This window comes from Gavia stellata, chromosome 4 (genome assembly GCF_030936135.1).
Source record: "Gavia stellata isolate bGavSte3 chromosome 4, bGavSte3.hap2, whole genome shotgun sequence".
Taxonomy (NCBI): Eukaryota; Metazoa; Chordata; class Aves; order Gaviiformes; family Gaviidae; genus Gavia; species Gavia stellata.
In genome coordinates, this window is record NC_082597.1 from 718,028 (window position 1) to 745,493 (window position 27,466).

A 27,466-nucleotide genomic window follows, 5' to 3' on the forward strand; every position below is an offset into this window, starting at 1 on the left:
GTGACGTTCCCCAGAGACAAGGATGGTCAGCTACTGGAGGTCTTGGGCCGAGGAAGCTCGGGAGCTATCCTGAGCGGTTTCCTTGGAGCAGGTGCAGGTCCTTAGTCCCAGAGCCTTGGTGGATACCTGCCACCAAGGGTGCTGGCCTCAGAGGACACGTAAGTCCCCTTTGCAAAGACCACTTGGCCTCTCTGTGTGCGTAGGGCTTGCTGCACCGCAGACTGGGCTTCTGAAATGTTTTGGGCTCATTTCTAGTTCTGTAACTCCGGAACGCTGGCTTACAAACTGCCACGCGGACAGCTGCCGTGGCCACGGCGTGCAGAGGTACCCAAGCTGGCCCGTGAGCCCTGTCAGCCCCAGGCAGGGTTTTGTAGGAATATGGGCCTGATGGTCAGAGCTCTCCGGGTCACTCAGGTCACGAGGGTCAGTGGCTCCCACACCACAGTGGTGACATTTTGCAGTCCCAAGTTCAATAGCCAGGCTGGATAGAGCCCAGAAGTTTACAAGCCTTACCTGAACGCAGGCAGAGCTCGTCAGCCTTACGGGATGAACGCTGCACATGTTCTCCCCTCTCCTTGGGCGTTTACTGGGGCAGTGCCTTGGTTGTGCCATGGAGGTGGAGGCATCCAGTCTTGATGCGTGCCAAGGCAGACCCATCACCTGCAGTACAGCACCATGCCAGCGTGACGGCTGCGCTCCAGGGCCAGCTGACACCATTTGTGACATGGAGCCCACAGACTCAACCCTGCCGGGCCCAGGGAGCTGTAGGAGCAGGGGGCAGACACACCTGGAGGGACCCTGCCCGGGCTGAGCCCCAGCCCAGCAGCCTTCGTCAGCTCGGCTCTGCGGGACCCTGTCTGGCTCCAAAGGAGGTTTTGCTCCGCAGGGGTCAGTGGTGCCGGTGGCCGGCATCTGCCTGCTGCCCTTTCCGATGTCCTGAGCTTCAGGATGTTTCACGGCCCCAGACGGAAAACCCCAGCGGCAGCCAGGGCTGGTGCAGTGTCCGAGGGGGGACGCTCTCCTGGCGCGAGCGCTGCAGACCAGGGCCGCTGTGCAGGCTGGGGGAGCAGCGCGGGCCAGCCGTTCCCCGAAGGACAGACACGGTCGCACGGCCGGCGGCCTGACCGGCCCCGCTGCCCTGAGCGCCTTGGGCAGGGCAGACCGAGGTCTGTCACCTTCAACCTGGCGCCCAGCCCGTCAGGCCGGTCTGCAGCGACGAGGCAGGGCCGAGGTCAGGCCAGGAGCAGGGGCAGGATCCGCTCTGGAGGGGCTGACCAGGGGCGGGTGTAGCCCAGAGATCTGCAGGCAGGTCCCTGGTGACGAGGCAGGGCCGAGGTCAAGGCTGGGAGTTGGTGCGTGGTCAGGCCCACGGCGGCACAGACGTGGCCGTGGCGGCTCTGCGGATGGTGCTGCTGCCCCACAGCCTGGGTGGGCACTGACACCCCCGGCCTGCGCCCACCCGGAGCTCCCGGGCCCACAGACCCGGGCGTGCGCGGGGGCCTGGCTGCTCCCGTCAGGGCCGTTTGGGCACAGGAGTCCGCTCGGGGAGGAAACGTCCCAGTTTGTCCCGAACAGATGCTGGAGTGACACTGGTTGCGCTGGAGCCGGACGGAGTCCCGTGGAGTCCCACGGACTTCCGCGTCGCTTGTGGTCCCTGTGGCGCCTGGATTCCCATTACCTGCTGTAGCACAGCCGCTGCCCCCACCCGCTTTGCCCAATTAGGGGTGACTCAGCCTCATTCTGAACATCAAAAATATATCTAGGCAAAAGTTTGCTCTTTTAATGTAAGGATCGAGGCTTCCTCGCAGCGTGGCACAGCTAGGGGCGGTCCCCCCACCCTGGGAGCTGGCGGGCAGACCCCGGAGGTCAGACGGGCTGGTCAGGGGTGCCTGGGCGGCACGGATGCGCCGGGTGCAGCCGGGGTGGGAGAGCGGCATGGCGCGGTGCCGCTGCGCCAGTCCGTGGGCTGCGGGTCCCCCAGCTGAGCCGGGTCGGTGCCTCCTTGTGCATCGTGGCGGGTGGGCGGCTCCAGAAACACCTCCAAAATCTTGGTTAGCCGCTGGCCGGGGAGAAGACGACTGAGTGGCCGCTCCTCAACTCCGTGCTCAGCAGGCCTGGGAATGCTCTCCCTACGGGGACGTTGGCGCCCTGCTTAGCCGCGCTGCAGGGGATGGGCCTGTTGTAGGGGAGCTGCCTCGGTCCGGCGGCCCTTGCTAACCTGTTTGCTTTTATGTTTGGCTTTTCAGAGAAACTGGATGAGATTTTGGCAGCAGCCGAGCCCGCGCTGAGAGCAGACATTGTGGAAGCAGATTCTAGGGCAGCCACTGTGAAGCAGCGACCAACAAGCCGGCGCATCACGCCAGCAGAAATCAGTGTGAGAGAGGAGGGCTCGCGGTGGGAGAGGGAAGGGCACGTCGTGCTGTGACAGACGCTGACTGCCAGCCTTGAGACTCGCGTTGGGGAGTGGGTTTCCCCAGGGGAGGGGAAGGAGAGGGTCTGGGAGGAGACGGAGACGGAGAGCAGGAGCCCGGGCAGGTGGCGGAGGAGCCGACCCGGGCTGTTTGGCACTCGCTCACCAGTACGGGATTGCCAAGGGGAGGTCGTAAGAGCAGATCTGAAGGAGTGTGGAAAGCTGAGCTGGAGAGCTTAGTCTGGCTGCAGTTTTCTGGATGTGAGGCTGGAAATTAGGAGGAATGAAAGAGAAAAACGCCGTCTCTGAGGGGAAGCATGGATGGAGTAGGAGTGGGGCTGCCAGCTCCAGGCTGTCTGGATTGTGAAAGTGCTGCAGGCGGTGGGAGGCAGCTTCTGGAGCAGGAGGGAAAATGGGACAGGCTGCTTCTGAGCAGAGACTGGCCTGAGCGAAGCCTTCCCACGGGAGGAAGGCTGCTGCTGGAGTCGGCATCACTGTGCCACCTCACCCTGGGCACAAAGCGCTTGAGAGCTGGCGGGGGAGCGGGCGGGCAGGGGGGGCAGTGGGGAGCAGGGGGGAGCCGGCAGGGAGGAGCAGGCAGGTGTTTGGAGCAGGCAGGCAGGGGGAGCAGGGGGGAGCAGGCAGGCAGTGGGGAGCAGGGGGGAGCAGGCAGGCAGGGGGGAGCAGGCAGGGGGGGACGGGGGGAGCAGGCAGGCAGGGGGGAGCAGGCAGGCAGGGGGGAACGGGGGGAGCAGGCAGGCAGGGGGAGCAGGCAGGCAGGGAGGGGCAGGCAGGGGGAGCAGGCACTCAGAGGGGAGCAGGCAAGCTGGAGAGAGGAGGGAGGGTTAACCCTTCAAAGGGCAGTAGCGCAGGTTTTGGAGAGGTGCTGGATGGGGCAGCAGGAAAATGGCCTGTTGAAGGTGGAGGTGAGGACGGGGTCCATCCGTGTCCCCAGGGAAGCCTCCCCTCCTGGGGCTGTGGCAGTCCTGGCTGCCGGCGTGGGGTGGCAGGGACAGGCTCCGAGTCTCGCAGATGTCCGGAATGGAAATGTCCTTTTTTCTCTTCCAGTCACTCTTTGAACGCCAGGGTATGGCAGCACACTCGGGGGTCCTTGCGGGAGCTGAGAAGCCCCATGTTTCACTGCGCAAAGGAATTCCACGGACAAAATCTGTAGGTAAGGCAAACTGGGGAGAAATCCCTTCCTAAAGAGGAAAGGTTGTCCCCCGTGGAGCGCTCATGCCTGCACGGGAACCAGGAGGAAAGACTCAGCCCTCTCTACTGGCCTGTAACTAAAGATCTTTGAAGAGGGGATGTTTAATGTGATTTCTACTTTGAAGGCTGCATGAGAAAGCTGTTCTAACGCTGACACTGGTCCTGCTCTGAGCAGAAGGTTGGACTGGGGACCTCCAGAGGTCCCCTGCTCTCTCAGTCTCTTTACGGCACTGCCAAGGATAGGGGAGTTTCTCCCACCCTCCCTGCTGGCAGATGAGGGTTGGTGGGTGATTTTCTGTCGGACCACGTAGCGGCTGGGCTGGGCGCGCGGTGTGCTGAACACATGGGTGGTCGCGAGTAAAACCGTGAGCTGTAACAGACGATGGAGCAGGTAACTGGATTTTTCTCTAAGGAAGGAGGACAGGGCCTGGGACAGGCACACGTCTATGGGCTATGTCGGGATCTTTAGACCCTGTCTGAAAAGGTTTGCAGTGCAACTAAAACCAAAAATATGCTGGAGGAGGGAGATGGGAGGATGAGGCAGAGTGAACAAGGGCTGGTGGCACAATGACAGCATGGGGGGGGCTCATTTTCTTCTCTTGATCTTGTGTATCGGTGGGTTTCATCCGGGTGGTAACACCAAGCCACGGTGGTAGCGAGGTCTGAGGGCTGTGCGGGTCGGAGCTGGGGAGAGTGCGTTATCACTTACGAGGAGAAGCTGAGGGGCAGGAGGAAGGGGGGCAGGGAGAAAGGCCGTGTGCTCTGTGGCAAGGGCTAATTTTAAGTAACCCCAAGGCATCATTTGACAGTAATGGTGATGCCAAACCAGATTGTATGTTTAACACACACAATAAGTGAATAGAAATTAAATTCTGCTTCAGGCTACAGCTGAGAGCAGCACAATCCCAGCAAGAATGTAAAAATCAGTTGAAAAATGCAAAGGTTAGTATTCAGAATGTACTTTTTAATGTACAGAGCCACAGAAAATTGCTGTGCATATGTCCCTCACGTTCGTGCTGGTATGAGAGCAGGCGGTACCTGTAGTCCCACGTGAGACTGGCCTGAGAGTAGCAGATAGCTAGAGAAAATCAAACGTCTGTATGATTAATCTGAAAAACAAACTACGAGAGATAATCTTAAAAAAAAAAAAGGGGTGGGTGTTTAATGGACTGCCCTGGTGTCTGCTTACACACCGTGTTGGTAACGCTGCTGTCCTGCCATGAAAGCTACAGGCAGAAAGCTCCTGGAGCGCTGAAGAGCTGAACTAGAACCTGGGCCGAGCAGATGATGAGATGCAGTGTTGGAAGCGAATGTAGGCATTAATCAGTTGCTCATCCGTTGCAATACTGTTAACGTACGTGGCAGAAGGGGAGCAGAGCTGGCTGCCTTGGTGCCTGGGAGCACCACAGCACCAACCCATGGACTTGCTAGAGTGCAAGCGCCCAGTTCATTTTCTCCTGAAGGTAAAAATGATTCATCTCATCCAGCCGTACACATTAACAATGCAGAAATCTCCATCCAAGTAAGGTGCCCCGGAACCCTCTATAGTGACCAGAGGGAAGTAGGCACTTGGAACAGGATTTATCTGAGGTCTTGATCTTAGAGGTGAATCCTGCACAAGTGCCCGTTGACTGTTAGGGGTATCTACTGACCGCTGAGGTGTACGGCTACCTGGCAGACAAGCATGCAGCGGCCAGTGGTGTCTAAAGTGCATCTTGATTTTGCAAACTGTATCCTAGATGTTTGCTTTACGTGTGAGACTGTGAAAATGCAGAAGTTGTTCAAGGTTCAATCAAGCCACAAACAGTTGGAAATCGTATTAAAGGGGATCTATTGTGTAAAATAGCATCTTAACCCAGTAATAGATCATAAACTGGAAAAGTATTCATTAAATATGAAATACTTGCCGGTAAGGAGCTCCTTTTTGCTTGTGAAAGCAGAGTCAATGACTCAAGAAGTCCCTCTAAAGCTACACCTCACGCGACGCTTGTTGTGCGGGTATGCTGTCAAAGATCTCGGTGTGCAGAGAACTGTGAGAAGAGGGATTTGAAGTTTGTAGGGTTTATACAGCTGTAAGGTTTGTTGGGATGTGGGTAGGGTTTATATGCTCGTAAGCGTAGAGTGTAATGTCCCATGTACGTCTTTGTTGTTCAGCACCTAGAGCGTTGAGACCCTGAGCCTTGCACGGGATTCCCAGCCATCGCAGCCACACACACCGTGCAACGAGGGGATTAGGAACGCTGGATTTAATCTGCATCAGGGAAGATTAATAGCAGCCTGGAGATGCCCTGTTCTGAGCAGGAATGGCTGCAGCTGTCACGAGCACAGCATCCAAGCACAACCCAACAATAAATACAGGAAAAAATCAGGCATAGCTCTTAATTATGCTCGCTCCAAGAATGGCATGCGTCTGTCTGCACTGAAAGGGAGCAATTCCTGTTGAGGAGGGGACAGCGATTTCTTGTTTCCAGTTTGCCTGCCACAATACACACCAAAAGCAGTGCCTCTTAGAAACCAGCTAATTTTTGTGGAATTCCAGATCAGCTAAAATAGAAAATGGCCAAACAGCAGAAATTGGGTTGCAACTGGCTTGTTTTAGAAGTCCTTCTTGAGCTGTCATTTCACACCCACGGTGACAGGCTCATACGCTGTACAGTCAGTTGACTTCATGATGAAAATCACTACTAAAAGCAAGGAACTGGATGAAAAATAAGCAGGGGTTGGTTGGTTGGTTTGGGTTTTTTGGTGAAGAAATGCTCTGAATTATTTGCATATTACACAGCTGGTTTAGATTCCCAGGGACTTCTGACAAAAGATAAAGCATTTCATGTTTGCATCTGGAAATTTCTTGAGATGAAGGTAGTTAACCCTTGACTGGCTAGAAAGAACGCAGACCGGAAGAAATATTTGAGCCAAACTGTGAAGAAAAGAAATGCATTGCAGTGGGGAGGCTGATAGAAAAGAAAATCTCTGTCAGACTTCCAAGATAGCTACCACGCCATCTGCTCCAGCATCAGAAGTTAAAAACACTTGAAAGTCTGCAGAACCGTCATGGTACCTGCTAAGTCTCTCCCCTCAGCAAATTCAAGATGATGTAGACGGTGGTTTTGCACGGGTAGAAGTAGCGTGTCCCCGTGTCAGTTGGAGGCGCGACGGGCTGCGGGCGCTGGCTGGAGGTGGCAGATGCACCGTACTGGCTGAGCCTTGTCACTGCTGAGGAAATAAGGGGTGACTTGGCGTTCAAAAAGGCGCCGAGGCCGCCGGGCTCCTCCTGCTCTGCCCGCTCGGGGGTGAGTGTGCATCCTTGGCTGCGTGAAGGCCTGGCAGGGTGGGGACAGCCTGTCCCCGGGGCTGGCAGCCCGCCCCGATCCCGTTCCAGGACCGTCCCTCCCTCTGCAGATCCTGGGTGAACTCCCGGTGCTTTCCCCTCTTCTAAAGAGGTTCTCAGGTTCACCCTAGCTGCGATTTGAGCTTTGTGCCCTAGCAGCCAGCACAGCACTGCTATTTCACTGCTCTGAAGGGCGGTGGACTTCCCTCCTCCTCCTGTCAGTTCTGTTGTTGCCTGGGGCTGACGTCAGCCCCGCGCACCCGAGGACGGTGATGCTCACCCGCTTTCTGCTTCCGGACACGAGCGAAGCCGCGGCACTTGACACCTTTCTGCTCCAGCTCAGGGGTGGCTCTGGGTGCTGGTCTGCCATTCCTGCGTGGGGAGAGCAAGGTTGGGAACGGCGGGATATGCTCTGGAGAGAGCCACCTCATTAGCTAGCCCAAATTAATGCACAGAGTTAGATTCTCACAGGGATTTAGGCTGTTATGGCAACGGGCCCAAAAGCATTATGGAGAGTTTTTGTGTTTTCCTTGGAGATTAATACTGCATTGAGCATGCTGTGAGTTGCAGAGAGGGGTTGCCATGAGGCTTGTGGTATTGCCAAGCTGCGCTTCGGGCATGCACCCGGGAGCGTGATTCTCATTTCAGACCAGTTACTCTGGGTGCTCGCAGACAGGGTTCTCTGCTGGTCCTTGCTGGTCGCTGGAGGCTCCATTTTGACTCAATCTCTTTATTCTGGCATGCGCCAACCTCTGTAGTTTGATCCTGGTGATGTCGTGTTGCTCTTTGTAGGAGGCATATATGCCCCTCTACAATGAAGACACAGTGTATGCTGTTTGAAGAGAGCTGAGAGACAAAATCTCGATGGCCGTTAGCAAAGGGACAGCTTTGTTTATTTGTCATTGAAATTTAATATTCCAGTTATATACAAGCAAGATGGACCAGGCACAGAGGGAGGTCACAGGCAGCACATAAAGGGTCGTGCCATTTGTGACAGACAGATGCTGTCTTTTCTCAGAAGTCAGCCCCACCTCCACCATCCCTCTGGAGAACCTGGAATAGCTCACAAGGTTTCACATTCATCTGGCAGCCCATCGGTAGAGGGATGAGGTCTGGAGGAGGTGGGAGCGCTCGGTCACTGGCAGCGGAGTGTGCCAGGAAACAGAGCACGGATGCCATGCGTGTTCCTGCGGCACAGGGGAATGGCAAATGGCAAGTTGGTAATTGCTGGGTTGAGATCAGAGAATCACAGAATCACTAAAGTTGGAAAAGACCTGTCAGATCATCAAGTCCAACTATCAACCCAGCACCACCATGCGTACTAAACCATGTCCTGCAGTGACACGTCCACACATTCCTTTAACACCTCCAGGGATGGTGACTCCACCACCTCCCTGGGCAGCCTCTTCCAGTGCTTCACCACTCTCTCAGTAAAGATATTTTTCCTAATATCCAGCCTGAACCTCCCCTGGCGCAACTTGAGGCCATTTCCTCTTGTCCTATCACTTGTCACTTGGGAGAAGAGACCAACACCCACCTCACCACAACCCCCTTTCAGGCAGTTGCAGAGAGCGATGAGGTCTCCCCTCAGCCTCCTCTTCTCCAGACGGAACAACCCCAGCTCCCTCAGCCGCTCCGCATCAGACCCATAAGTAGGAGTGGAATTGGGTAAAAGAGCACCGTGTTTTCAGCTACCAGTATTTTAGGTAAACTCAAATAGCTTCTCCCTCCAGTTCAAGTTAAAAACTGCCAGGGTGGTTTCAGCAGTCTTGTAGCTGGTCCCTCAGCTTTTCAGAGGACCTTTGTCCTCGGCACTGCTTTCACCGGGGGATTTCTGTGTGGCTGTATGCTCGTTACCTCTGCAGGGGTCTGTGCGGAGTCCAGCCTGCTCTGCAAGGATTGAATGCAATTCATAAATTCAATACTTAATCAAGACATCAGGTTTCAAGCCTGCTCCCAAGGGATTATTGGTTGCCTTTGTTCAACTTTGGAGACTCCCTGCGCAGAACTATATCCTGCATAGACAGTAAATAAAACTCAGTGATGATTAGTCTCATGTTTAACTATAAACAGATGCTTCTCCGCGTTAAGGGAGAGGTTTCATTTTGCCCGTGTGATCACATTTAAACATCAGTGAGGCGTTTCTTTCTATCATGAAGACTGTATTTTACAAGATTCGCTATCACAGTAGGAACAGGTAGTGAAAGATTTGAATAAGAGAACATAATAACACAGCAACACAATTCAAAGACAGCCTTGTAAAAGGTCTTTACAGACCAGATGGGCATCAAATTAAACTGATAGGTGGAGTTTCAAAAGAAAGGAAAGGAGGTAATCCTGCACACGGTGCTGGTAAGCCGCAGAGCTGCCTGCGGCAGGATACCGGGAGCGTGAGAAATTTGCATGAGTTCAAAGCGCGCTGGCAGGTGTCTGGAAGAAGAAAGTCCGCCAAGGGTTAAACACAAAGGCAGCCTGACTCAGCCAGCTCTTGATCAGCAAATTGCTGGAAGCTGACAGAGTATCTGGGAGGGGTGAAGCGGCGCTGCACGCTTGCTGTGTTCTTACATGCTTCCTCAGGCAATTATTATTGGCCGCTGCCAGGCAGCACAGCGGGCTGGGTGTGCCTTTGATCTGCAAGACTGGAGGAGAGATGGAGAAGTGGGGTATCGAGGCAGTGTCATCAACAGAATGTGGGGCGTGAGCAAGCTGCACGGAGAGGAGGAGAGGGAGATGAGTAAAACGATGTAGTTGTTTATGCAGGACTCGGATGGCAAGCGCACAGATACAGTGAGCAGAGGAGCTGTGTCAGAATGGTGAGTCGCAGGTAGTGAAGAAAGCACCTGCCAAGAATTTGCTTTCCTCCCACCTCTCCCGTCAGTGATGTCTCCTGAGTGTTGATTTTCTTGCTGAGGAGCAATAGGAGACGTTCGTTTTCACAGGGAACAGGCATTATTCCTGCTATTCCAAAGAGCAGGGTTGTAGAGATGGTCCGCTTGGGAACCAGAACTGGAATGAAGCCACTCTTCTTCCGTTGTAGGATCAAAGGATAATTCAGGTTGGAAGGAGGAGGTCTCTAGTCCAACCCCCAGCTCAAAGCAGGGTCAGCTATGAGATCAGATCCTGTTGCTCAGGGTTTTATCCAGTCTGGGCAGCCTGTTCCACTTGACTGTCCTCATCACAAAATTGCTCCTTTTATCCAGCCAGAACCTCTCATTTCAGTTTTGCCCATTGCCTCTTGTCCTCCCACCGTGTACCACCGGTACCTCCCCGTAGGTACCAGAAGGCTGCTGTTAGGTCCCCCCGAAAGCCATTCCTTCTGCAGGCTGAAGAAGCCCAGCTTTCTCAGCCTCTCCAGACAGAGCAAGAGCTCCAGCCCTGACCGTCTTGGTGGCTCTCCACTGAACTCCCTTCAGTTTATTGATGTATTTCTTGTATTGGCGACCCCAAAACTGGATGCGGTATTGTAGGTGGTGTCTCCTGAGTGGGAGTGACTTTGGTCTGCCTGTTGCCTTTGCTCCTGTTCACACAGCCCAAGATGCTGTTGGCCTTTGCTGCTGAGGCACAGGGCCAGCCCACGTTCACCTCACTGCCTACCAAGCTCCCCAAGTTCTTTTCCACAGAGTTGCTTCCCAGCCAGCCAGTCCCCAGCCTGTCCAGTTGCAAGAGGTTCTTCCTTCTCAGGTGTGGGACTTGGCATCTGTCCTTGTTGAAATTCATGGAGTGTCCGCCGGCCCATTCCTTTCGCCTCTCTAGGTCCTTTTGAGATGTCTTGCTGGTCATTGAACTTGGTAGTGCTTCAGATACCGTTTTCCATAGTGCTCCCCTCCTCATTTAAGAAAAAAAATGGAGGAGAGATGCTTACGGCAGAGAAAAATAACAAGCGGGGAACAGAGAGAATAAAATGAGTAACTGTAGAAGCAGCTATGTAAAATAAACCAAAAACTAATACCCACGCCATGAATGCTTTTAGATTATCTAACTGTCCCCTTCACCCTCGTTCACTTGAAATACTTTGCTTTTAACACATCAAAAGATCTTCACAGCAGGGACTGTGAGCTCACAGGTCGAACGGGGGCTACCACACCTACAACTGTTCACAGTCGACAGCCGAGAATTTGTAGCAGCCAGTGACTGTTGGTAGCCAACATCTCCTCTGGCCCGGCAGCCGCTTGGCCAGTCTGCTCTTTGCAGATCAGGAAGTTTGAGAAAGACGAACCAGCTTTCCCGTTTTATTTCCTGAAATCGCTCTGTGCTCGACACAGTAGCACCTATCTACAGGACGGTCAGCACGTCCCTAAGACAAGCTCTAATGGCACTAGACCATGTTCTGTAACAGTCTGGGCATGGTAACAGAGCTCAGTGCTGCATAAATTTCCTTGCTTCAACTCTTGGCCATTCCCAGGTGAGAAGTAGAAATAAGCATAAAGGCATGACTTTTTTTTTGGCTCTTCATGCTGTTAAGAAGATGACAATATCTATACTGAGTCAACCCATGGCTCCATCTAGTGCAGGATCTTGTCGTAAGCATTGCTCTTAAGCAGATGCCCAGGGACGAGTGAAAACAGGGCAAGGATATGATAGCTCTGAACGCTCACCCAGGCAGCTACTGTCTTCAGTTCAAAGGTTTCTGTGCACATAACAGCCCACAAAAAGTGCATCCTCCGTGGCTTTGTCCAGTCTCTCTTTGAACTTGTTTTGTGCTCGCGGTTCATTATGCTACCTCGGTATTAAAAATCCCCAAACTGTGTTCAGCAAAAATAGCATGGCTTTGAACACAGTGATAGTCTGAGCAATGTGATGAGATGTAAAGTTCAATGCTCACCGGCCAAAATACTCCCTTTTTCCCCCAGCGGCCTCTGCATCTGCAGGCATTTGGTGAAATTGCTAATATAATACAAGGCACAGTTGCCAAAGTACTCGGAATGCTGGGGGACGTTACAGAAAAAGCATTAGAGCCAAAAAAGCAGGTGGTCACCGTGCTGCTGTGCCAAGACGTGGCGCTCTGCCATCTTGAGCATTCTCTCAAGAGCAATTTGAAACCTTGAAAAGAGCTGAACTGTGACTGACAAGAAGGAGGTATGGCAAGGAAGTGATGAGCATAGCAAAGCAGGGCTTGGTGAAGAGGGCAGGCTCATGCAGAGGGCTGGAGCAAGCTAGGCTGGTTAACTAGCATCCGTGTGAGTATTTGCACCGTACTTGCTATATTGATGGGGTTTTCCTCCTATTGCTTTACTTAGCAGGATTCTCATACTCTTTCACTGAGTTTCAGACTTGAGTTGCAGCTAAGCCAGTTTCTCATCTGCTATGTCAGGCTTGTGTTCTTTTACATGGGGCTTGTAAGGCCTGGAGAAGAGGAGGCTGAGGGGAGACCTTATCGCTCTCTACAACTACCTGAAAGGGGGCTGTAGAGAGGTGGGTGTTGGTCTCTTCTCCCAAGTGACAAGTGACAGGACAGGAGGAAATGGCCTCAAGTTGTGCCAGGGGAGGTTTAGACTGGATATTAGGAAAAACTTCTTCACCAAAAGGGTTGTCAAGCACTGGAAGAGGCTGCCCAAGGAGGTGGTGGAGTCCCCATCCCTGGAGGTATTTAAAAGACACGTGGATGAGGCGCTTAGGGACATGGTTTAGTGGTGGACTTGGCAGGGTTAGGGTAACGGTTGGATTTGATGATCTCAAAGGTCTTTTCCAACCTAAATGATTCTGTGATTCTATGATTACAGGTACCTGAAAAAGCTCTTGCTCTGCACCCAGGTAGTAAGTTAATAGTAAGAATGACAGAATCTCGCTTCCTTGGGTACTTCCAATTCTTGAAATACATAACTTTTAAGTTTCTGCTAGACCCTGCTTCTGAATTCAGTCTAGCACACTGAAGCATATGTAACCCCTCGGGGGAAAGGGGGGGAGTGTGACACGAGAACAGCGAGCGGGAGAGTGCGAGAACCCGCACATGGGAGATGGCACTGTTTGCTGTGAGTTGCACAACCTGGTCGCACTCAGCTGTCTCACACGTTGGCAGTTGGGTGTCGGGAGGTTTGATCGAGCAAGTGTTCAATTCCATCACTGTTATGTTGGTCTGGAGGGTGTTCAGCCTGTCTGGAAAGTGTTGGGCACAACTGTCTGATGGATTTAAAACAATGTAAGACATTGTGAGAGTCTGTAGCCAAGTGAACATGATCCAAGGGCCAGACGGCAAACGCTTGCACCAAGCAAATAAAAGACGAAGTGGAAAGTCACCTCAGAAAGAAAGTGGGGTGGGGGGAAGAAAGGGATGTCGTATATCCAATTTGTGGTGACTGTCGTGCTCTGGATTCTCTAGAGTCGTCCTCTCTGACTTCACTGTTCTTGCTTTCCAGGTGAAGACGAGAAACTTGCTGCTTCTTTGCTAGATGGGAAGTTTCCCCGGAGCACATCGATGCAAGACACTGTTAGGGAAGGACATGGGATTCCACCACCACCTCAGACAGCCCCACCCCCACCTCCTTCTCCATATTACTTTGACACAGGCCCCCCTCCATCCTTCTCGCCACCTCCACCCCCAGGAAGAGCTTATGATACCATAAGATCAAGCTTTAAGCCAAGCCTGGAGGCTAAGCTCCACGGACTCCCGCAGGTCATTAGCGCAGCTGAGATGTATGATCAGGCGAGGACTTCCATTCCTTACCCTGAAAGGCAGAAGAGGGCCCGATCCATGATAATCCTACAGGATTCCTCTCATCTTCCCGTGGAGCCAACAGAGATCCCCCGGCCTGGCCCATCTGCAACCCCTCCAGAGAAGCTGAAGAGGAAGGGGAGAGTGATTGACAACCCTTATGCCAACATGGGTCAGTTCAATGTCAGCCTGTTTGCTCCCACCAAGCCACAGAGGAAGAAGAGTCCTCTTGTTAAGCAGTTACAAGTGGAGGATGCACAGGAGCGAGCAGCACTGTCCATCACCGGAGGCTTTACAAGGGAGCCCTCTCCCACCCGCAGGAGCCATCGCCTGAGTGGAGTCGAATATCAGCACCACACCGGCATTGCTCAGGTTGAAGCCACAAGCATCCCCTTTGCCACTGCCATCGCCGGAGTCATGAAGGACAGAGACCGTCGTCTGGATGAGAGGCGGAAATCCACTGTCTTCCTCTCGGTTGGGGCCATTGAAGGAACCCCCCCCAGCAGCGACATGCCATCCTTGCAGCAGTCCAGGTCTATTGATGAGCGGTTGTTAGGAAGCCGAGATGTACTACTGCCTTCCCCCGTCTCAGCTTTAAAGCCATTAATTAGCAGCTCATCCTCAACGTTCATCCACCCCCTCACAGGAAAGCCCTTGGATCCGAACTCACCACTGGCGCTTGCGCTGGCCGCAAGGGAACGGGCCCTCTCAACTCAAGTCCCATCCCGGTCGCCCACCCCGATCCACAGCCCAGACTCAGACAGAGCAGCACCCCTGTTTGTGGACATCCAAACCAAAGAACCAGAGAGGGGGGAGTTGGAGAGCTTGGTGTCCCCTGCGTACTCACCTGGAGGCAAAGGGGCAATCGGAACAGACTCTGGGACTTTGGCCCCTACCAAGAGCCAGTGGGGGACTCCGTCCACACTGAGAAAAGAAACTGAGGCAAGAGCAGAAACACCTGGGAAGGAGGAAAAGAAACAAGAAGACAAGAAGTCCATGATTATTAGCATAGTGGATACATCACAGCAGAAGACCGCTGGCCTCATCATGGTTCATGCCACAAGTAATGGCCAAGACGAGATAGGACTTGAGATAAAAGAGGAGAAACCAGCTGTCCCTGAAGCATGCACAGAGCCAGCGGAGTCCCCCAAAGCAGAGACCCAGCCCAGTCCCGTGGGAAAGCCTCCAGTCAGTCCAGCCTCTGACAAGACATTGGGACAAGGGAGTTCGGAGGAAGAAGTGGAGCCCTACACGGTTACCCTCCCACCAGCTCAGTTGTCTTCAAGTGACGAAGAGACCAGGGAGGAGCTGGCCAAGATAGGGCTGGTGCCTCCACCAGATGAGTTTGCAAACGGGGTACTGGTCACCACCCCTGGCACACCAGTCAGCCACCTGGCTACGCCTAGCACGCCATCCATACCAGCGGCAGCAGTAGCACCTTCTACCACTGGCGGAACACCCTCAGGGAAGCCCTCTGATGCCCCCGTAGCCCCAGAGTCTGCTGCAGACTCGGGAGTGGAAGAGGTGGACACCAGAAGTTCAAGTGACCATCACCTGGAGACCACAAGCACCATCTCTACGGTCTCCAGCATGTCTACGTTGTCCTCAGAAAGCGGGGAGCCTACTGACACATACACTTCCTTTGCGGATGGACAAACTTTTATACTCGAGAAGCCACCAGTGCCTCCAAAGCCAAAACTCAAGTCCCAGCTCAGCAAGGGGCCAGTTACTTTCAGGGACCCACTTTTGAAGCAGTCTTCGGACAGCGAGCTCATCTCCCAGCAACATGCGGCCACTCTGGCATCAGCCAGCATTGGCCGGCCACGCTACCTCTTTCAGAGAAGGTCCAAGCTATGGGGGGACCCCATGGAGAGCAGGCCAATCCATGGGGCTGATGATGACAAGCCAACTGTGATCAGTGAGCTAAGTTCCCGACTACAGCAACTGAATAAGGATACACGATCACTGGGGGAGGAACCAGCCGGGTCCACGTTAGATCCCGGGAAGAAGTCACCTGTGGTCGCGGCACGGTAAGATGCTGGTCGCTGGCCAGGGGAGGGGGCGGGTGCAGGGCTTGGGCACCCAGGGGGACAGGGAGGTGCATAAGCAGAGTGTAACTGTGCTGAGTAACCCAGGGTGTGTTTGGAGGGGCATTTCAGAGATGTCAGGACTTCTCAGCTGCACGGGGAGAGACAATGCTGAGACATGCTTTCCAGAAGTTGGTGTGACTTGTTCATGGCTCCTCTCTACGCACCGCACATGTAGCAAGCTCACACTGTTGCTTTTTCCCTTTAAATTGCCTTCCTGTTGTTTCATGTTCCTCCTCTGTCTCGATGCTGTTGTTAAGCTGCTGTATTTAGTCTTGGGTTTCACTTCTAAATGTTTGCTCCTCAAGAATTAATAACGATGTGTGTTTCTCTAGTGCTTTTCATTTCAAAGGATCTCCAAATGTTGTCAGACTACATATTTGAGCTCTGGTCAGTCACTGCTGAGCGGGAGCCGTCACGAGGGTGGTCTGTGACAGCCCTTAGAAAGGACACAGCAGCACCACCCCGACCTTTGTTCGCTGAGGCAGAGCTCGGCGCCGTTTCTAGAACGAGCCAGCTCTGGTGACCTGCAGGGAGGTGTTTTGGCAGGGCGCAGCTGGGGGGTGGTACACGTGGCTCCGGGCAGGGGGGTGCAGCCGGGCATCCCTCCCACGGGTGCTCGCAGCGGCCCTATCCTGCTGAGCGCAGCGCTGGGTCCCACACGTCTGCGTGCTGGCGGGCCGATGGGTTGGCTGCTGGCTCAGAGGTATCTACACAGCGCCTAAGCATGGTAGATCCTCTCGCCCCTTGTTCTCCTCCTCCACACACAGACCTGCGTGGAGCCCGGCTGGCCCCGGAGATCTGAAAGGTCACAGCAGAGGGACCCCAGGACACGCAGGAGCCTCTTTCTCTTACAAAGTCGTACTCAGGTTCCCTCATCCCTCATGGCACTCAGGAGACACCGGTTCCCTCTCCCACGCTGGGGCTGTGACCGTCACGCTCCCCGAGCAGCACGGACCTCTCTGTGTCCCTCGCGCTGCCCTGCGTGTCCTCAGTGCCAGGCCAGCCACCAGCCTGCCGTCACCCGGCGTTTGTTCTGACCGGCTGCCCCCGTGGCAGCAGTGGCCCCTTTGCCCCACGCTTTCACCCCGACATCCCCACCTGACTGTAAAACTACACCAACCCCAAAAACTCTAAATTAGAGCCCAGGATTTGAGAGCAAACCCATACAAGGCTTTGAAATTTAAAGTTACAGCAGGAAGCGACCCAAAATCTGTGGTCTCGCTCTACCCTTTCAGGATGCAGCCACACAACACCTCCCACAGTAGCAAAGCCACAGTAAGCAGGTCCTGCCGGCATCACCGGTGGGTGGTTGCTGGGCATCAGCGAGGTGCCAGTTCAGCAGGGAGCTCTGAGCGAAGGAGAACCCTTCTTTCGGAAAGGTTTTTCTAAGCAGATCATCACAGTGATGGGTTACAAGTCCACGTGGTGCTAGCACAGCTGTTGACGTTTCAAGCTGTAGCATGGGGGACAAAGTGTCCTCTCCTGACATACCCCCAGGGGAGTGTTCACGTAGCTCCATCCTTCAGCTGGCTCACCTCTCCCTGCCAGTGCCTGTGCTGGCAGTGCCAGCCTGGCTGCGCTGGTGATCCACCTCTCGGTAGGTGCCAAACTCGTAGTTAACGACCACAGTGTGGAATAAAATCTCTGGCTCTTGCCCTGCTACACGGTTCTGTCTCTCTGGATTTAGCCCCAAATGCAGATTACGGCCATTCCCTGGAGACCAGTGTCTCCCACGTGGTCCCTGCCCCCTGCACTGCTCCCTTGGGAACCACGGGGTCCTGTGCTGAACGCACTTAGTTTAATTGCATTTGGGGACCCTTCTGAAATCAGGCACGCCACTCCTCATATTCCTAAAAAACGCTGACTGTGCGTATCTTCAGTGATGCTAGAGAACTTGGATGTTACCAGCTTTTAATGGCAACCAGGCATGGCATCTCAAACAGCTTACCTAGGCCAGGCATTGGCCCTTTGCTGAGACCTGTGTTGGGGCCCAGCTGGCCCTCCCTCACCCGGGGTTGCTGGAGGGGCTGCTGGGTTGGCTGCCTTCAGCCCCCTTTGGTCTCCCAGAGCCAGCAGCGAAAAGCACCCGTGACTCCACGTGGTGTCAGAACGCAGCACCACCACCCCCCCTCCTGTCCTCTTTCCTTCCCTGACCTCCCGTGTCCATCCAGACCACCGTGTGCGGCTGATCCGCTGTTCCCCATGCAGCCTCCTGACAGAGGTGTGCAAGTACCCCGGGTTTCTAGGGGACACCCCTTCTCCACCCTCTGCCTCTCTTTAACCCCTCCTGTCCTCCACCACTGCTTCCCTTGGATTCCAGTGCTTCCAGCAGGCACTGTGCTTCCCTCGCCCCCGTCTCTCCCAGGAGCCGCAGGCCCTGCTGAGCTCCCACCCCGTGACACAGTGCTGCTGCGTATCACCTTCTGCAGGGAGCCCGTCCTCCTGCGCCGGGGCGGTGCAGTCAGCCTCTCCTTACCCACCCTGCCACCGCGTGTTTGGCACTTTCAGCTGTCCTGCAGAGTTAAATGTCCTCATTCCTTTTTCTGAAAGTCATGGCCTTTCATCTCTGAAATTTTTATGCTCCCGACTGATGTCAAAGACTTGAAATATTTCCCAGGAAGTCAGCTGTAAATAGAGTATGTAACAATGTCAGCCACGCTCCTTCATTGTGAAAATTCCTCTCTTTATGAAATTGCTGTAAATTCAGAAAATAATGTAAAGAGCAGTTAGATAAGCTTAGACGACCCATTTCAGGACACATTTTCCAGTCCCTGGGCCTGTCCTGAGAACGACAGTGTCACCTAAACCTCCCACAAGAGCCACCCCTAAATAACAGCAGTGCTGCTGAGGAGGAGCGAGGTGGGACCGTGCTGGCGTGACGGCCGCTGCCAGCGGGGCAGCCCTTGAGCATCCCCTCAGGGGCTGAAGGGTGCTGCACCCCTTGGCCGGGCTTCACGAAAGCCCAGGTGATGCTGCAGCCAGAGCCCATCTGAGCCCCTCCACGGCGCATTTGGGGGGCGAAAGGGCTGTGGCCGGACTTGTGCTGCAGCTTTTTCTGTCATTCTTACATTTAGCTCTGCTCCGGAAAGGGCCGTGAGCCAAACTGAAGCTCTTACCTAGAGCCAGAGGTGTCCTGGAGTTCCACAGGACTCGGGGACGATGAGGTGGCCTTGCGGGAGCCATCCTGGAGCTGTCGGAGCCCCTCCAGGGGCTGCAGGAGCTGCTGAAGCAGGCGGAGCAGCTTGCCTGCGGTGGCAGGTTTCACTGCTGGAGTTTCTTTCTAAGCACATTAAGTTCTGAATTTACAGTAGTTACATGGAAGAGCAGGTAACGGCTCTTTGCACGTGGTCGCTGTAGAGCAGGCCCTGGTGCGTTTCTCTTGCAGAGGTCTATGAGGGTCCTGGCTGGGGACCCCCAGGAACAGAAGACACAAACTGCTTTCTCCGTAACTCTAACTCTGGCTCTGTCTCCTTCCAAGACGGTCTTCCACAGGAGGATGTTTGACAAGAGGGACTGAGAAAGAGGCCAAGAAATACTGAGAATGAGAACGTAAGGTCAGAGTTAAGGCAATCGATAGAGACGATACTTACTCCGTCCTCCCCGCTCCTTGGGCCCCGCGTGACCAGCCAGGGCTGAGCGAGGCGAGGGAAGCTCTGCTGTGCCCGTGCACTGCGTGCTGTCGGAGGAAGGTTCTGCTCCCGAAGCAGTAGTGTGCCCTCTTGCCGAGACACAGCCTTCTGCGCAGTCCTCACCGAGACGCCGTAGTTCGGCGGTGACAGTGACAGCAGAGCAGAGTGACAGCTTCCATGCGTACTGTCCCATGGGAATAAGCAATGACCCTTGAGGTGGGGACACAGGAACTTTGCTCTGCTGGGAGCTACCCTGACCGTTACTGTGACATAGCACGTCTCTGCGGGCTGACATGAGACCAGCAGCAGCTACCTTCATGTTTAACATGAATGGGATCCTTGAAGATCCAGTGTCCCAACGCGCAGTAGCCTTTGCTAAGCTGAGCTGCAGGAGAGCGACCAGACGTCTTGGCGTCTCTCTGGCTTGAACTTCCCAGCCACCCCCGGACAGAGCTCATGCAGCAGCAGATGCCGAGCAGTCGTTCCACTGAGCAGGAGCAGTGCGAGGACCCCGCAGCTCAGAGCTGCTGCTGAACCCTGAAATGGATTCATTATGTGACATCCATTACCACAATAAAGCTGACGCTAACTAATGAGAGGTGTACGTTTCTGATTAGTGATCCAGTGAGTCATAGCTAGCGATGCAAATGCCAGCTGAAGAACTGCATTAGTACCAGAGGCTGAACTCACGCGCTTCGGGGTGACTCACGCATTAAATGTGCAACGTTAAACCCTGTGTTGAGATGGCACTCTTGTTCAGTGTCTCCTTGTCCTGTGACTGGCCATGGCCATCCAGCCTCATCAGGCTTGTGTCATTCCTCATTGCGCATAGTCACACTCAGATCGCAACCTCCCACCTCTGCTGACGGGGCTGGGGCGATGCTGATCGGCCAGCCCTTAAAGCTGAATGTGAGCTCATGTTGACTCCAGCCAGAAGCATCTGAGGTGTCAACACGGTTCCGGTTTGGGGCTCCCGCTAATGCAGCCAAGAACCTGGGTTAGAGGGTGCTTTGCAAAGGGTTTTTGTTTGTTTGTTTGTTTGCTTGTTTGTTTATCTTTAAGCAACAGCCGAACATGCCGAATGTATCGTGTGCAGCAGAATTTTAGATGCAAAACTGAGTTTTTCAGGTGCTGTTCTGGAAACCCACAACTGCTTTGTATTTCTACAGATCTGAAAGAGAGAGAGAAGAAAAATAAGCCCTTTAGGCATTTAGCTCCTAGGGTAAAGCTACCTCTTTCTATATAAACTCATCAATTAATTCTGTTTCGGTTAAATGGTGTAACATTTCTGGTGCAAGCTTTCAGCCGCTGCAGATACAACCCCCTGTTTCCTTGTAGGCTTTTTGTCCCTTCATGGTGTCTAAACTCACGCACAAAGCAGAGCTGAGCTTTCTTTCCACAGTCAAGGGAGTTGTCCATGGAGAGCTGATGAAAAGCTGGAGATTGGCATTGATGAGGCCAGCTGAGATCTGCGCTTCTCAGCGCCTTCCCTAGAGGGAGTTGGGGGCATACGGGAAGTTATTTGCACTGCACGGAGGTCTGGAGAGGAGGTGGCCTTCCAGCTGAGCAGCAGCGATCGGGCAGGGTGCCGGGAGGCTGGAGCCCCTCAGCAGGCGACAGCAGCGTCCCTTGGTGACGTCAAGCAGGGTGTCCCCGCAGCCCTGCCTGAACAGCCGGGCTGCTAACGGCCACAAAGCCTGCGGCTTCTGGACACGCCATCCCAGCTGGTGCTCGCAGCAGCACGCTGTCCTGCGAGCCCCCGAGCTCCCCCGAGCACCCCAGCTTTCCTCACGTGCCGGGTGCAGCCACCGAAGAGGAAGGCAAACCTGCAGTCCCGTGACAGAGGCTTGGCAGGTCTCCATCCTGCTTTCCTGCGGCAGCTGGACTTAAAGATGCTTAATGCATCTCTGTAGGTAACCGTAAAAACGCATCCTTCACTCCACGGACTCCCCTTCCCGTGGGAGGAGGCTTCTGCTCGTGGAGGCGTACTGCGGCGGGGCCACCGGCTCTGCGGCGGGGGCTCCCGGGTGGCAGGGGGGCTCACCAGGCGTTCTGCGGCGTGCCGTGCCGGAGGATGCTCTTCGCTCCTGGTTGCCATGGCATTTTCCCAGCGTTCACCGCAGGATGTCAGACTGAGGATGGGGCACTCCCGAGCCCGGTCCACCTCTGCGGTTTTTCCACGTAGACATGGCTCTGCAGCCGGCAAGGGAGGGGGAAAGCACAAGCTGTGTAGAGATAAGCTGATGGAGGTTGGGTATTTGGAAAAGCAAGAGTTTCTAGGGGCTGCCGTGAAACTGTAGTAATTGAGAGAGCACCTACTGCAGGGAAACGCTCCCCTCGATCCGAGGTGACGCACCGATCTGACACCAGCTCAATGCTTCCTACCACTGGTGGCCGGGGGTGGCCGGGGGGTCTGTTTTTGATGTTGACCTGCATTGCCTACAAGGAGACAGGGGCATTGTGGGTAGCAACTCTCAGCATGTGTCCATGTCACAGCAAGCACAGCTGGCTTCACCTCATCTGGTCACTAACATCTACTAATCACAGCTCATCCACTCATCCCACCGAGTGAGTAGAAGAGCAAACCTTGACTCTGCCTCATGCTTGTCCAGAGCGAGACTAGGGAAGAGCAGTGAGGGGTTGTCTAGACCTTGGTGAGAAGAGCTCTGGGTCCCACCAAGACTGTGTCAGTGCCAAAGTGGCCCAAAAGAGGGAAGAGTTAAAGCCTGAAGGGTTCACTCGTTGCTGAGTCTAGCTCCAGGAAGGTCTCACGATGCGGTTGTTCTAGCACCCAAGCGCAGGAAAAGAGCTGTAAGGGCTGTTCCTTTCAGGGCTTTAGCAGACTAGAAGTGGAAGTCGCAGAAAAAGGGCTTTTCCTCTTGCATGGAGAAATAGGAAGGGACCCATTCAAATTTCAGTTCTTTTGTCAACAAGCAGGAGGCAAAGCAGCCGCATGGGAAGAGGCCTGCGTGCTACCTTGGAGCAGTTCTGTAGGCAATGATGTGCCACGGTTGCGCACACTCTCCAGTGAGAGCTTAACAAGAGATTGGCTTGGAGAGTCCCAGGGGCAGCACACGAGCAGATGAAGTCTCCTATGGATACTAGCCCTAAATTGCCTTTTCCTACAAAGAAGAGATCAGAGGAGGACAAAACAGGGTTGCTGCAACGAGAGCTGTAACGTTTAGTTAAGGCGTAAGCAGCTCTCAGGTCCGTAATGCTCTGGCCCTGCCAGAACCTCGCTGTTGTAACCATTTAGCGACACCCAGGTTTTGCTCCCCATTCTCCCTGTTTCATGATGGAGCACAGGCAGGCGAGAGCTCATGGCTGAAAGACTTGCAGTCCAGTTGCAGCACTATCTGCAAAATTGCCCAAGAAAAGCCATAGCTGGAGGCCGAGACCCTCTTGTACGGAGAAGCATGAGAGGGAGAGCGTTCAAAGTGCATTTGAAGTCCTCTTGCTCTTCTACATCACTCCTTGAGCGTAGCGGGTTGGTCACCATGACGCAGCCGGGACACCGTCCCTGGAGGTGCCTGGTGTTCCCCAGGGGATAACCACGAGTCCTTCTCGTCCGGCCAGCCCGCCCTGGGGCTGCCCGCATGCCTCCACTGCGAGCTGCGCAGCACTGGGCTAGATCCTCTAGCTGAAACAGCGAAATCTTCACCGGGCCCTGTTGTTAGTGACCCGCAGCAGCTACCTGACAGTGCCGTCCACCTGCGGTCCCCTGTTTGGCCAGGCAAACCCTGCCGGGAGCTGTACAGCTCCCGACCGAGGCGGCTGTGCTCTCTGCACAGTTCCCGGCCATTTCTTCCCCGTCTGTGTGCAGCCACTTCGCCTGCAGAAAAGGGATAGAAGTCTGAATGAAAGCAGTGGTCATTTGATGTCTGTAGCCACCGTGCCCAACCGAACCATTGCTGACAGCCCCTGGTACAGCACTGCAGGTCAGGGAGACGAGGAGTCCCTGCTTGGAGGCGGGTGCCATGTCATCTAGGTGAGACGGGGCCTCTCGCTCCCTCCCGACAGCTACAGTTGAGGGATTTTGTGATGCATAAGAAGCGGCTTAGGAAGCTCAGTATAGCAGCCCAGCACGCAGGCAGCGGGTGCAAGGTCTCTTTTGCCCCTGCGAGGAGCTGCGGCATGTCCCTCCTGCTCACTGGAGAGCAACTGTTGACTTTTCCCCTGCCAGCCCAGGGAAAGTCCTTTGGCACAGCACAGACCTCAGCGAGGGATTCAAGCAAACTTCCGTACCAGAGGAACTGTGATTATCCCCTCTGGGAAACACTAACTCACTTGCAAGGCCCTAATAATGTTCCATTGACCTCTAGCTGTAGCTGTTATTCTCACAACCATGAAAGCAAAACACTTAACACAGCTATTGGGTAAAGTCAGAAAAGATGTTGAACTGTATTTGCCGCTCTTTCTTGTTCTTGCTGTGGGGCATTTCTTCTCATGCATATGTTGTTTCCTTCCCCTCCCTCCTCTGCCCTTCCCCAGTCTCTGTCCTGTCCCTTCCCTGTCTCTTCCCCTCCTTCCCCCTCTCCTCCCAGCTGTTACAAATAGCACTGTCGAATCCTTCAGGCTTTGGCTGTCGAATTCATGCAATTATGAATGTCCCATTTCCTGTAGTAAACACACGAACGGAACCTCAGCTGGTGTGGAACGTCCCGACCTTCACTGGCCCCAAAAGCCCCGTGTCGGCCATTTCCTGGGTCCCCTCGCTGCCCCCGGGATCGCCCCTTCCCCAGAGCTGCCCCAGGCTCAGCCACACACCCCAGATGGCGAAGCCTTTCCGCCCGGCTCTCCCGGTGCTGCGGGACCTGCCCCGTCCCTGGCACAGGGCACCGCTGTGCCGTGCACGCCGCCGCCGGAGCCCCCAGGCCCACACGGCACGGGAGGCATGGCCGGGCTCCAGTGGTTGCCGCTCGGCCTCAGCCCCGTGCCAGCCTTGGGCCACGTGATGAAGTCCGTTCGCTCTTCTCCGTCTTGTTGCTGCCCCGGACCGGAGCTAACATTCTCTCTCATTGCCTCTCTTCCTGCTCTCCATCTGCATGTCCGCGCTGCTCTGTCTAGAACCGCCTCTGGCCTCCGGAGGGTGGGCGAGTTGTGTAAGTGAGCATGTTCTCATCCCATAGCAAACTCACCTCGTCTCCCCGCGCCCGTGCCGGTCCCGCTCCCCGCTCTCCCGCCGCCCCGGCTGGCTGAGAGCGGGCAGCGGCGCTTGCTCTGGCATGTGAGTGTCCCCCGCCCGCCCTGGTGTGCCCCGGTAGCATGTCCGTGTCCCTGTGCTGTGATGTCGTGTGCCGCTGCTCGTAGGTGACGACTGAGGAAATTCCCTCGGGCTTCCATGGGATTTGTACCATGGCCCGGATGAGACCGCGTGCCCCCATTGCGGCTGCCCGGGGGACATCCAGCGAGGGCTGCGCAGGGGCAGGGCCCCCTTGGCGCAACTCACAGCCCCACGGGAAGGGACCCCAGCAGGGGTGGGGCTGAGCCGGCTGCCGCCCCGGGAGGCAACATCCCATTTCTGAGCCCCAGCAGCTGCCCCCCTGCAATTGATGCTCAGCGCTCCCCCTTCCCTGCGGGTTCATGACTTCCCAGTCGCGGGGTGTCCCTAGGTCACCTTCTGGAGCAAAAATCCTGTGAGACAGAGGAGGCAGCATCTTACGCTCTTGCTACCCTGAGATTATACAGCCGTCCCAGGCTGGGGTCCAGCTGACCAGTGGGGAGGGGGCCTGGAAGAGCCCAGCAGGGCAGTGCTGCCTTCCGGCAGGCACCCCAGAGCCGCAGGAGCTCCAGCCTGCTGAGCCACAGCGGGTGACCTACGGTGTCCCCAGGGAAGTCACTGTCAGCACAGACTTAAACGTGGATAAGTGTTTACCTGAGACAGCTGTAGGGAAATCGGGGTGCAGAAAACTGACCTCCCGCCTTCTCCCAGACTGGTTAATGACTGCCACGGGAGAAGTCCTTGCTGGTAGAGCTCCTTGGCCCATGACCCCAGCAGGTCTCCGTGTCCTTGCTGGCAGAGCTCCCTGGCCACGTCCCCAGCAGGTCTCAGTTGCTAGCAGAGCTGCTCGAATCCCTTCACAAGCCCGTGGCTGATGCGCTGTGTGCACTCACCAGGCTGGACCAGGCAGCGAGACCCTGAGAGAGGCCATTCCTGTCTGCACGAGGTGACCTGGGCTGAGCGGCAGGACCCCTCTCCCTCACCAGGAGCTGACCTGCAGGCCTGAGCCGCTCTGGTGGGTTTGAGCTGGGGCACGTGCCCCTGAGGCAGGTGCCCGCCAGGCGAATTTCCCCAGTGTGCATGGCCAGCTGTGTGGTCTTGGTTGTGCTGCTTCCGTGTTTGTCTGTCTGTCCTGGTTTTTTAGCCATAGTGTGTATGAAACTAGCTGCCTACATCTGTGTCGCTTCCACGTGTGAACGCAACCCCAGAGCCCACGCAGAGCTCTGGGCAGTCTCATGTTTGATTTTACTTGTCATTTTCTGCCAAGTGCTGAATTTCCGAGTCTGCATCCCCCTTCCCGGTGCCCAGCTGGACAGGGCCAGTCCCGGGAGAGCAGAACGGCAGCGCTAGGAAACTCCTCTTGCCACCGCTGGGCTGGCGGTGGCTGCCGTACCGCTTTCCAGACAGCTGCACAGATGCCTTCCCCAGGGATCAGCTCGGCTCCAGTCCCGGGCTGTAACACACGGCTGGTTTAAGCAGAGGTGCGGGAGACTCAGAAGCCATCTGGCCCACTTCGGTCCTTCTGGTGGAGCAAAAGGTTGTAGAGCCCCTAGGTCTGGCCGGAGACGGAGCACTGCTCTGGCTAGAGCTGGGCGGCGACATTCGCGCCTCAGGTTCTGCACAGCAAATCTTGCTTCGTTTGCGTGTGGTCAGCAGTGGGAGGGTCCTCATGTCATTGCATATGCCCATGTCTTCATGCATTCAGTCCTGTTGCTGGTGTCGCAGAGCGTCTGAGTGTTCGGAGTTGCACCCAGGGGAGATCTGCCACCCATGTTAGCACTGCGGGCACTTGGCTCAGCAGCAGCTTTGTGCTGCCTGGCGCAGGACGGGGCAAATTTAGTCTGCTTAGTCTGTCTTCTGCCCCCACATCCTCAGGACGCTGCCCAGCAGCCCCAGTGGCAGCACCAGCTGGTCAGAAGGCGTTCGGGGATGATGGCTGGCTGCGCTGAATGGGAGCCGGCTCGTCCCCGTTCCGCTGAGCCGGCGTTTCAGACAATGGCAGTGCCTGCTCCAGTCCAGCACCATCTGACTGACCGTGATTGTCAGCTGATGTTTCCTCTCTGTTGCACAGCCCTGTTTGTGTGAAAGCTTTGGGCATTGTTTTGCGGGCGCCCAGCATCCCTGCCCGACTCGGAGCGTGAGCTGCAGCCACCCTGTCTGGCCCCGCAAGCCCTGAGCGCAGCCCCGATGGGGGTCCGAGGCTGCAGACAGGCTGCGGCTCAGCTCCAGCCGGGCGAGCACAAATGCATCAAAGCCTTGGCTGGTGCTTTCCTGTGGGCTGCAGCCCCGTGCCCGTGCTCAGGGCGCTGCGGCGGGCTGCGTGCCCCCCACGCTTCCCACCAGTCCCCGCACCCGCCTGCGCTGCCCTGCGGTGGAGGGAGCCCTTGCCAGGAGCTGTGCTCAGTGTGCAATAGCGGGCTGCGTAAACACGAGCAGGCGAGGGGAACAACAGACTCTGCATCTGCCCAGGGCCTGTGGCGAGGGGCATTATTCCCATTTGCTGCCTGAAGAGGTTAGGGTTAGGGTTAGCTGCTGTCTTGGTCCAAAAGGATCAGGGATGAACCTGGATATGCAATCCATTCTGGCTTTTACAGGTGCCTGCTTAGCTGAGCACCTTTAACAGTTTCTTAGCACAGGTTTTTGCATTTAATTCCCTGGAAGGGAGGGGTGCTGTAAACCCAGAGTATTTTTAGGGTGCACAAGCGAGGAGAGTCAATTCTAAGGCACCATCAGTTCAGATGTGCAAGTGTTTGATCCTGGCTAGAGGCATGGGGTTAGCTCCGTGTACGTCATTAGCTGTCTCCTGACCCTGTAGATTTACCTTCTGTGTCATCACCGTTAAAACACTGATGGGCCGACGTCCCCTCTCATTAGTTGCACAAAGGGTCAGGCATTTGCTGCAGAGTGTGGTCGGTTTCCCCTGCAAC

General features: G+C 55.3%; 1 protein-coding gene across 1 annotated transcript in view; it reads left to right on the forward strand.

Moving 5' to 3' along the window:
- Positions 1–27,466, forward strand: part of SHANK3 (SH3 and multiple ankyrin repeat domains 3) — a 358,709-nt gene that overhangs the window by 318,642 nt on the left and 12,601 nt on the right. The window contains exons 23-25 of the mRNA XM_059816355.1: positions 2,247–2,374; positions 3,479–3,584; positions 13,304–15,629. Coding sequence (XP_059672338.1) covers positions 2,247–2,374; positions 3,479–3,584; positions 13,304–15,629 — 2,560 coding nt within the window. The remainder of the gene's footprint in view (positions 1–2,246; positions 2,375–3,478; positions 3,585–13,303; positions 15,630–27,466) is intronic.